The sequence below is a fragment of the Portunus trituberculatus genome, unplaced genomic scaffold (genome assembly GCF_017591435.1).
Source record: "Portunus trituberculatus isolate SZX2019 unplaced genomic scaffold, ASM1759143v1 PGA_scaffold_205__4_contigs__length_1045770, whole genome shotgun sequence".
NCBI lineage: Eukaryota > Metazoa > Arthropoda > Malacostraca > Decapoda > Portunidae > Portunus > Portunus trituberculatus.
Window position 1 is genome coordinate 189,700 of NW_025541373.1, and position 11,185 is coordinate 200,884.

At 39.3% G+C, this 11,185-nt stretch overlaps 1 protein-coding gene across 3 annotated transcripts in view; it reads left to right on the plus strand.

Annotated features, from left to right (window-relative positions):
* Positions 1-11,185, plus strand: part of LOC123500348 (peroxisome assembly protein 12-like) — a 41,156-nt gene that overhangs the window by 28,438 nt on the left and 1,533 nt on the right. For 2 of the 3 annotated variants that reach the window (XM_045249052.1, XM_045249054.1), the window contains exons 5-8: positions 4,726-4,860; positions 5,135-5,297; positions 7,129-7,217; positions 10,251-10,374. In XM_045249052.1, the coding sequence (XP_045104987.1) occupies positions 4,726-4,860; positions 5,135-5,297; positions 7,129-7,217; positions 10,251-10,365 (502 nt within the window). In that variant the 3' untranslated portion in view covers positions 10,366-10,374. Of the gene's footprint in view, positions 1-4,725; positions 4,861-5,134; positions 5,298-7,128; positions 7,218-10,250; positions 10,375-11,185 lie in introns of those variants that run through there. The other variant, XM_045249053.1, reaches the window with a different exon arrangement.

Sequence of the window (11,185 nt, forward strand, 5' to 3'; positions counted from 1 at the left end):
TTATTGTTCTCATTTCTCTTACTACCAAAAAGTCTTCCATCCATTTTAGTAAACTGCCATGCACTCCTCCTACCATTTCAAGTTTCCAGATCAGTCTCCGGTGTGGTACCTTATCAAAGGCCTTTTTTAGTGTGTGTGTGTGTGTGTGTGTGTGTGTGTGTGTGTGTGTGTGTGTGTGTGTGTGTGTGTGTGTGTGTGTGTGTGTGTGTGTGTGTGTGTGTGTGTATTTACCTAGTTGTATTTACCTAGTTGTAGTTTTACAGATCCTGGGCTTTATGCTCGTGTGGCCCCGTCTCTATATCTACACTTATCCAATCTTACTTTAAAAATATGCACACTAGTTGCAGACACTACTTCTTCATTCAAACTGTTCCACGTCTCAACACATCTTTGCGGGAAACTATACTTTTTAATATCTCTTATACACCTTCCCTTCCTCAGCTTCTTACTATACGATCTTGTGCTTCGACTGGCATATTTTTCTCTCAGGATCAGATAGTGTGTGTGTGTGTGTGTGTATGTGTGTGTGTATTGCAGGGTTTGAGCTGGGCTCATAGTGACCTGTCTCCATATATAATTTTGTCCAACTTTTCCTAAATTTATACACACTTTCTGCTGTTACAGTCTCTTCAGTCAAGCTGTTTCAGATGTCCACCATCCTATGTGGTAGCCAAACTTTGTAATGTTCCTCAAACACTAACTTTTCCTGATCTTAGAGTGTTCTCTTGTCCGTCAATTTCCATCTTCAGTTCGTGATACCAGTTCTTGTCTGTCTATCTTTTCCATAATATTTACTCTCTCCCTTCTATCCTTCAAAGGTGGTAGTTTCATTTCTTTCAGTCTTTCTTCATATGGAAGATCCTTTATTTCTGACATCATCTTTATAGCTTTCCTTTGGATTCTTTCTAGTTTCCTGATGTTCTTTTGCATGTGTGGTGGCTACACCATTGTTGCGTATATGAATCTAGGCCTTATCATAGTGGTTAGGATGTTTTCATCATACAGTCAACTCTTGATTAACATAAGTTTGAATAAAGCGATTTTGATTTAGCACGACTTGATATTAAAGGGGATACGATTAGATTATGCGATTTATTCTATTTAACGCGGGTTAACTAAACTTGACGGCATCAAGCTCACCCACACTTTCTGGTGGGAACCGCACTGAAACGCTCTTGGCCAGATTCTTAAACAATACCCTCCACTTTCGTCAGTTGCAGGATACTGTCCGGGAGAAATTGGTATTCATAAGAGTGAACGTTGCCTTCCCACAGCTTAGGAAGGCAATGCTCAGCCAGGATTTACCTTCGCCACAAAGGTGAACCAAGACCCATGTCTTCGTCATTACTTTCACGTAAATTTTGCACTAATTGACTTTAGAAACACAAAAAATATAAAGGTTATCGTTCATATAGTAACTTAACAAAAATTGATTGGAACCAAACCCAGGGGTGGAATCCACCAAACTTGTCAGCAGCGTGGCGATAATAACAAACCCTAAGCAAATGATCAGATCTGAGGAATAGCAACAACATCACCGCCGCCGCCAAGCTTCACTCACCACATCTCCATCTCCCAAGCCTTCTATCAGAATTCTACTTAGCTTGTATGTCTATCACATGATAAATACCCATATATGCAGGTAGCTGGTGGACTGTCCTCTTCCCATGGCCTGCACAGTTGAAGGAGGTGGCAATTCTCTCCTGTGTTAAGGCCACACTATTCGGCCATCTCAGCTTTTATTTAGAATCACGTTTTCCTAGCTCACCAAGTCTATTAACCCCTTCAGTACTGGGATGCATTTCTACTTTGAATTTAGGTATGATTAGACCATTTCGTTTACATTAGGAAGTGTCTATGGAGGTCAGAAGATTAATGGCCAGAGTCTTCACTATTCTAACCCTCTACAGAAGTCTTTAAAGGTGTATAAGATCACCAAATAGTAAGCAGGATGAATATGAAAACGTGTCCTGGTACCCAAGTTAATAAATGACACTCTGCACCAGTAATAGGGCTGGTTCTCTGTAAAATTTTCCATGTTGCCTGTGGTGAATGGTGAGGCAGCGGCAGTGTGGTCTGGACTGTGGCTCAATCAGGTGAGGTGATGGTAAACAAACACTGCTGCCAACCACCACTAAATGATACTCAGGGTTTATTTTATTAGCCCCTTCAGTGCCATGATGTGTTTCCATATTCATTTTGCTTACTACTTGTTGACTTTATACAGCTTCAGAAAGTCATGTAGGGTATTAGAATATTGAAAACTGTAGCCATTAATGTTCTCATCTCCATAGAGCCTTCCTGATGCTGATGTAATGGTCTAATCGTACACAAAATTCAATGTAAAAAAGTGCCCCAGTATTGAAAGGGATAAACACACTAATAATCCATTAAACACACTAATAAAAAATGTATTGAATGTGGGGATGATATCACTGCCATATAAAACCATACGACAAATCATGTTGAATTGTTTTATTATAATTTTCTAATTTCCCAGACAAGAAAGATGTGTAGGTGAGAATGTGTGTGTGTGTGTGTGTGTGTGTGTTTTAGGTTTGAATAACAAAATTCCCAAAATGGCAGACTTTCCCAGTAGCCAGGAATGTAACTCCCCCCACTCCCCCCATTACCATTGTTTTCTATGGCAATGTTACGTTTGAGTAACGCGATTATGAATAGTGCAACATTTCCAGGAACGTAACCCTCACATTAATTGAGAGTTGATTGTACCACCAAGCCCCACATAACAAACATTTACACAATGAATTTTCGCCACGAGTATTTTGTTTTATTACCTTTAAATCACATGACAAACACCAAACCCTGCTATAACAAAATTTTTATTAAGGAAATTTTGGCAGAGTTAGAAAACATCGCCGAATCACCACCACCACCACCATCACCATCCACTGCCGCGTCAGAATTTGACACATTAGGATTTTTTATTCTATTTTTTATTTCATTCTATATTTTTAATTTTTTTTATTCATCCTAGGACCCCGTACAACAAATTTTCACATAATGAACACTTTTTTTGGAACCTAAGCCACTCATTATGCGGGGTTTGCCTGTACTCTTATCTGTATGATTAAATTCCACCATGACATTTGTTAGTGTCCCGTATGTTGAAGCAAATAGTCCATTTATGTGTCTTTCTGGAGTGAGGGTGTCTTGTATAAGCACTCTCAGGTCTTTCTCTTCCTTCCTCTTCATTATAATCTCTTCTCCAATTTTGTATTCCCACGTAGGTCTTCTGTTATCTTTATGTATTTCTATCTCATGGCATTTCTTTGCATTGAATTCTAATTTCCACATTTGGTTCCATTCTCAGGTCTTTTATTTATACCATGTGAGCTTTTCTCAGGAATTTCTGGGCTAAAGGGGATACTTTTTTGGGGGTACCTCCTATCTCAAAGCCCACCCGCTAGGAAACCGTTACCCCGAGTGAGGAAGCCCAACCTACACTCGGACCGTGGACAGGATTCGAACCCGTGCGCTTGGAGACCCCTCGGACCCCAAAGCACGTATGGTTCCACTGTACCACGGCGGCCCTGTCAATATCTCTCAGTAATTCCATACAGTCATTGTTGCTCTTTATTACTTGACCCCTTCATTACTGGGATGCATTTTTACCATGAGTTTTGTGTATGATTAGACAATCTTATTGACATTAGGAAGGGTCTATGGAGGTCAGAAGATTAATGGCCACAGTCTTCACAATTTTAATCCCCAATTTTAATCCCCACATGAGTTTCTGAAGCTGTTCAAAATCAAATAGCAAGTAGAATGAATATGAAAACATGTCATGGTACTGAAGGGGTTAAGAGTTTTGCATCATCTGCAAACAAAATTATGTAGCTACTTAAGCCCTCCTGTGTATCATTAGTATATATTTGGAACATTGTTGGTACCAGCACTGAACGATGTGATATGCTGGTAGTTACTGTGTTTCAACTTGATGGGGGTGTGTCATCACTGTCCTCCTTTGTCTTCATGTTAAGTTAGTCCCTCATCCAGCTTAACATACTTCCTTCTACTCCTAGGTGCTCGATTTTCCTTAAGAGTCTTTTATGTGGTGCTGTGTCAAAAGCCTTCTTAATATCTAAATACACTGTGTCCACTCAGTCATCTCTCCCTTGTGCCTCGTACGAGTTATTAGTCTTGTATAAAAACTTGCTAAATTTATTATACATGATCTTCCTTTTCTGATTCCAAATTGTGAGTTATTTATGATTTGATTTTCCTCCAGATATTCCGACAATTTTTCTTTGAGTACAATTTCACATATTTTTCCCACAATGCTGGTCTATAATTTAGGGACTCAGCCTTTCCCCCCCCTTTTTTTTTAATTTAATTTAATTTTATTTTTTTTTATAGCATGTGGGGTTTTCATGGGAATTTACAGGCTTAAGGTGATACTTTTTGTGGTACCTCCTATCTCAAAGCCCACCCGCTAGGAAATCATTGCCCTGTGTGAGGAAGCCTAACCTACTCTCGGACCGTGGAAAGGATTCAAACCCATGCACTTGGAGACCCCTCGGACCCCAAAGCATGCATGGTTCCACTGTACCGTGGCGGCCCCTTCTTTGTGGATAGGGACTATATTTTCTCTTTCCATTCTCCTTTACCTTATAAAAGAAAGCTCTCAGTTTTTTATAATCTTTTTTATTATTAGTGTGCATTACAGTTCTTTGGTAATTAATGTCAGCACTTGTTTTACAGATATGTTATTGGGAAGAGCAAGTTTCACAGTCCTCTCTTGTTGATGTGTGGGATTCAGTTAGCCACTCTCAGCAAAGAAGACTATGAAATTATTGATGCAAGAGAAGAAAACCTTGTGTCGTTCAAGAAAGTGAGGTAAAGTTATTCACAGTACATTACATTATTGAGCTCCTTCGATTAGTTCTTCAGAATCTTTTTTGTCACTGCATACGTGTAGGATGTAACACTTGTTCCTGCATGTACTGCTTGAGGCCAACTTGCTAATTGTGTCAGGCTGGTTTGTGTGTGTCTGGTGTTTTGACCATTTATCACTAATTAATTGATGATAGTGGCTGTCATTTCTAACTCATCATGTTAGTTGCATAAAACTTTGCATGCACAAGAAATGATGATTTGTTTTTATTTGCAGAAGTTTACAAGAGTTCAGCCAGTGGATAGTGGAGCGCATTGGGTCGTCCTTAATGAACTCCCTTGAAGTAGGGGCCTTCTTTCTTCAGTTTCTGGAATGGTTCTATACAAGTAATACTACACCAAGATCCATCATTGCACAGCCCATCCCACCACCACCACAGGTACTACCACATTTCTTGAGTTTTAGTCATCTTGTTAATTTGGGATTTGTTATATACATGAAATCTTGGTTTCACTTATTTGTTTGGTGGGTTGCATCGTCCATTAACACTTACTGTCCGTCAATAGAGGCTAAAGTTTGAAACATGATAATACCTTCCCTCCTCCAGTGTGTTTGGTGGGTTGCATCATCCATTAACACTTACAGTCTGTCAATAGAGGCTAAAGTTTGAAACATGTGATAATACCTTCCCTCCTCCTGTGTGTTTCCCATCACTTTGTTTACTATCTCTGTCCTGTCTTTCTTACTGCTTTGTTATTCTCATTACTTTCATTAATCTCAAAGACAATAACACATTTTGATCCACAATTTCCCTAACAAAAGATTTGGTAATCTTGACAACTTTCACCACCTTGTCTAACGTCTTAGCCTCAATCAATTGCTCTTCCAGTATTTTGTCAAAGAATACACTCACTTGCTTATATGTCTATACACACACACACACACACACACACACACACACACACACACACACACACACACACACACACACACACACACACACACACACACACACATGCACCACAATGTAAATAAAGCTGCTAGCGGCTCGACAAGACCATTGTATTTACCTAGTTGTAGTTTTACAGGGCCTGGGCTTTATGCTCATGTGGCCCCATCTCCATATCTACACTTATCCAATTTTTCTTTAAAACTATGCACACATGTTGCTGACACCACTTCTTCACTCAAACTGTTCCCCATCTCAACACATCTCTCAGACATCTTCCCTTCCTCAGCTTTTTACTATTGTGTTGGTCTTGGTTTGGTGGTAGCTGCTTCACCCTCTTGGCAACAAAATCTAGCCGATACCTCTCCCAGGCAGCATTGCAACCCAAATATTGACAAGTGTGAACCCACTGTAAAGTGAAGGGTATGAGTTGTGGGATATTTACATTGTGTTGAGTAAAGCACTGAGAGAAGAGACCAGAGAGACATCAACACTATTGTTGTGTGTGTAACAATGAAGCACTTTCATTATCCCATGTAGATGTATATAGTAATTACAAAATAATCATTATTTTAATTAAGGAGACCATTTGAGGCCAAGCTTTTTGGGTACTGTGCAAAGGGAAAACCAGCCAAGAGCAACAAAAATTTATATATAAAAAAAAAAAAGAAGCTCACTAAGGTGCCAGTCCTCAAATAAGTTGAACTAAGAATACAGTATTAGAAGGGAACTCCAAGGATGATAATAGGAGTCACCTTTATTTATTTATTATTTTTTTTTTCATTTTAAATTTTGTGTGAAGAATGTGCATGTAGTTAGGTGCACATAGTTTTGTGTGAAGGCAGAGGGTTGTCACTGTTGTGTTGTGAGACTCAAAGTAAAACGTTCAGTGAGGCGAGGCAGTGAGGTCACGGCTGCCTTTAATGATAAGTTCACAGCACCTTTGAACCAGTGATGTTACACCTCCTGGGAGTAATTATCATTTTGCCAGGTGTCTACTGCCTCACTGTGATCCGACATCACCTTAACCCCTTCAGTACTGGGACACTGTTTTACCTAAGTGTTGGGTACAATAAGACATTTTATTTATATAAGAAAGGGCCTCTGTAGGGCAGAAGATTAATGGCCAGAATTTTCACTATTCTGATCCCCCAAATAAGTTCCTGAAGCTGCATAAAATCGTGAAATAGTAATCAGAATGAATATGGAAACACGTCATGCTACTGAAGGGGTTAATAAAAAAATGTTTGAATATTTTGAACATAAACATTTATTGTTAATTTTTATGATATTGCTTATTTACAAAGTACATGTACAACAGGTGATGGGTGTACCGACCAGTGGCTCATCAACTGAATGTCCATTGTGCTTCAAGAAACGTAAACAAGACACCGCTTTATCTGTTTCTGGGTAAGCATTAAGCCCTGCAATAGTGGGACACATTTTTACCTTGAGTTTTGTGTAGGATTAGACCATTTTATTGACATTAACAAGGGTCTGTGGAGGTGAGAAGATTAACCCGTAAGAGGTCAGCACTGATTTACCTCTGAATACTCATCCAGGTCACCAAAAATTCCACTTTCTTTTTTTATTCCATAAAACTCAAAATGGGCATAGAAAAGTAAAAATAAGAGTTAAAGTTCGAAATTGCCATTTTTAATGTCCACCTGGAGCTTTAAATTTACCTCACTTAGTGATGCTGCCAGACGTACAACTTCTGAATGAGACTTTTTTAATCGTTTTATCGATATTTTTCTCCTACGAGATATGTGTATGATGGTTACATATTCATAAATTAACCCATGTTTTATGAAATGAAAAATACAAAAAAATATTTGTAAATACTGTAAATATAATGTAAAAAATAATTTGCTCAGTTTACCACAAAATATTGTTTATTATTTTTTCTTTCAGTATCTAAGCTTTTTAGTACTGCAGCAGGGTGTGATATTCTTCAAAACAAGGCTCAATGCATAGAGCTACATCACATTCATGACAGTAATACCAAATGTCGCTCCGTTTTTTTGGGGTCACGCTAATGCGGTAGGGAGGGGTGGGGGAGGGGGATGACTAATCCATGTCAGAATGACGGGAAACTGTGCTGATATATGCTAGACACTTCAAAGAATATAAATCTTGAAGCTGGAGGGAATTTCAAACGCATGGAAACCGAGAAAGGGGCGAACGTACTTGTACGTGATTGACCACAGATAGTAAACAAAGACTCCACGTACATGTACGTGGTTGACCTCTTAAGGGTTAATGGCCACAGTCTTCACTATTTTAATCCCCAACATAAGCTTCTGAAGCTGTGCAAAATCACCAAATAGTAAGCGGAATGAATGTAAAAACGCGTCATGGTACTGAAGAGGCTAATATAACAAGATATTTTTTATACACAGTTTTAGTTCCTGTAAATCATAGTGTATATCAGATACAGTCACACAGTAGGACATTGTCTCACTGAAAATTGAACACACACAAAAAAATGTTAATATTAATAATAAACTAATCACAAACAACACTTATGTCTAGGAATGTCTTGCAAGAGAATAGTCAACTCTGAATCACTGTGAGGGTTACGTTCCTGGAGACGTCGTGTTATTCAAAATCACGTTATTCAAACATAATTTTCCCATAGAAAATGAAGGTAATAGAGGGTTATGTTCCTGGCCACTGGGAGTCTGCCTATGTAGGGGATTTTATTACCCAAACCTTAAAAAACTATTAATAATATCACTTGGCCACAGAAACACATTCTCATTTTCTTAGCTCTGATGGTAGGCAACATGCTCTCCCTCAGTCCCGTCACACAGACAATCACCAACGTCTTTCCTTCCCTAGCATAGTGATCTAACTCTTCCAACTTATTTTATGTGGTCAGTCTTCCTAGATTTCTTGGAATCTTTCCTGTGAGGAGGTTCAAGGACACTTAGATGCCATAGTATAGGAAACAAGGTGAAAATGCAGAAAAATGATCAACTCACAGTGCAGGTTAGTGACAGACTGAGGAGTGAGGACTGTGAGGAGGAACAGATGAGCGTTTCTGAACTATCACTCAGTACCATGGAGTCGAGGCATGATTGTGTATCAATACAAAGATATTATATCAATTATAGGAGGCAATAGAGGGGCAGAAACACAAATACTGTGGTGAAAGCAACACAAGCTTAACGGGGTACAGTGGAACCATGCGTGCTTTGGGTCTGTCTCCAAGTGCACAGGTTCGAATCCTGTCCACATTCCGAGTGTAGGTTGGGCTTTCTCACTCGGGGTAGTGGTGTCTTAGTGGGTGGACTTTAAGATAGAAGATATCCTAAACAGTATCCCTTTAGCCCATAAATTCCTGTGAAAAGCCCACGTGGTAAAAAAAAAAAAAAAAAGTGGCTGACACGGATCAGGCCAGTGTGGTTCCTGCCAGAAGCAACGTGGGGTGCGTGAGACGTCATTGAATCAACTTACCCACATGAAATCATTTAATTGTATCTCGTTAAATATGAAGTAACTTTAAATTGAAACTGTTATTCAAACTCGCGTTAATTGAGTCGACTGTATCCAACTGAAATAAAGAAAAAACAAAGTGAGAAATCAAAATTGCTCTACAACCAGCTCACATATTGACAAGAATATTACAAATGACTTGTTCTATTTAATGAAGATAATGGTTAAGTGTGGTATTTTGTGAAACATTTTTACATTTAGTAGAATTATTTGCAACCCTCTCTGGCCATGGGAGGCACCCGGTCATTCATAACTTGCAGATGCCCACATAACATTAAGACCATCATGTTTGTGTCACTGTCATTAGGGAAGGTTCACATGTTAGTTTGTGGCTGGCAATACTAGCCGCCCTGCTGGCTGGAACACATTCACACACAGTGGCTGGGAAGTATTGGCTAGTTGGCCTTGATTTCTTATGAGAAGAGTGTTTATATTAACAAAAGAGTATTCACAATTGCAATCAAATTAAATCATCATAAGTATTCAATCCTCTCCTCCAACACCCTGTAGGGAGGGAAAGTCATCAGAGAATGGCAGGGATCTCGTACAATGTAGTTCTGGGCTTTTTTTTTAACTGTACAACTCATTTTTGGGTCCCAGACATGCTATTTGTCCCTTGTTACCTCCAACCTTACCTTTTCTCCTCCTGGACACTACATGGTCAAATCTTCCGTGACGTCACAAAGTCACCAGCAGCGGAAAAGGACCAACGTGTCGGTCTTGTTTTGTGGCCGTCTTTTCCACCTGCTAGGCACCAAAAATCCATCCAATAACTTCTTGTGGTTAGCATTGCTGCCACAAATTGACAATTGTGAACCTGACTTTAGCTGACTTACTGACTGTACTAAAATAACATGCTAACCTTATCAGCAGTTATATGAAGCCAGTTTTGTAGTTAAATTCTCTCTCTCTCTCTTATTTAAAATGAAAATTGGTCTCCAGATATGTGTTTTGTTATGGCTGTATCCTGCAGTACGTTAGGCAAGAAAAAAAGTGTCCAGTGACAGGTTATCCAGCATCACCAGGTCAACTCATCAGAATATATCAAGCGATATGAGTTTTTAAGGTTTGTATTGGGAATTTCTTGTTGGAAGTTTACCTACATTCAGCCTGTTCCTTAAAAGGGTGACTGTTCTAATCCCTCTAACTACCATCCTATAACTTTAATTTAATCTCTTGCTTGTCCAAAGTTTTTGAACCTATCCTCAATAGGAAGATTCTTAAACATCTTTCACTTCACAACTTTCTATCTGATCACCAGTATGGCTTCCACCAAGGTCACTCTACTGATGATCTTCTGGTGTTCCTTACTCACTCTACTGATGATCTTCTGGTGTTCCTTACTGAGTGTTGGTCATCCTCTTTTACAGATTTCAGTGAAACTTATGCTGTAGCGTTAGACACATCAAAAGCTTTTGATAGAGTCTGGCACAAAGCCTTGATTTCAAAACTGCCCTCCTGCAGTTTCTATCCTTCCCTCTGCAACTTAAACTCTAGTTTTCTTTCCGACTGTTCTATTGCAGCCATGGTAGATGACCACTGTTCTTCGCCTAAATCTATTAACAACACCTTTTGGTGTGGGTTCCACTTGTACAGCTTTATTAGGTAGGGTGGAATCAAATGCTTTTTGTCTCATCAACTCCCCTCCTCTGACTGACTGTCTTCAGCCTCTTTCTCACAGCCAGAATGTTGCATCTCTTTTTATCTTTTATTGCTATTTTCATGCTAACTACTCTATTGATTTTGCTAACTGCATGCCTCCCCTCCTGCAGCCTCGCTTCACAAGGCTTTCTTCTTCCTCACATCCCTATTGTGTCCCTCTCTCTAATACATACCTTTCACTGGTAAACTCTGGAACTCCCTGCCTGCTTCTGTAT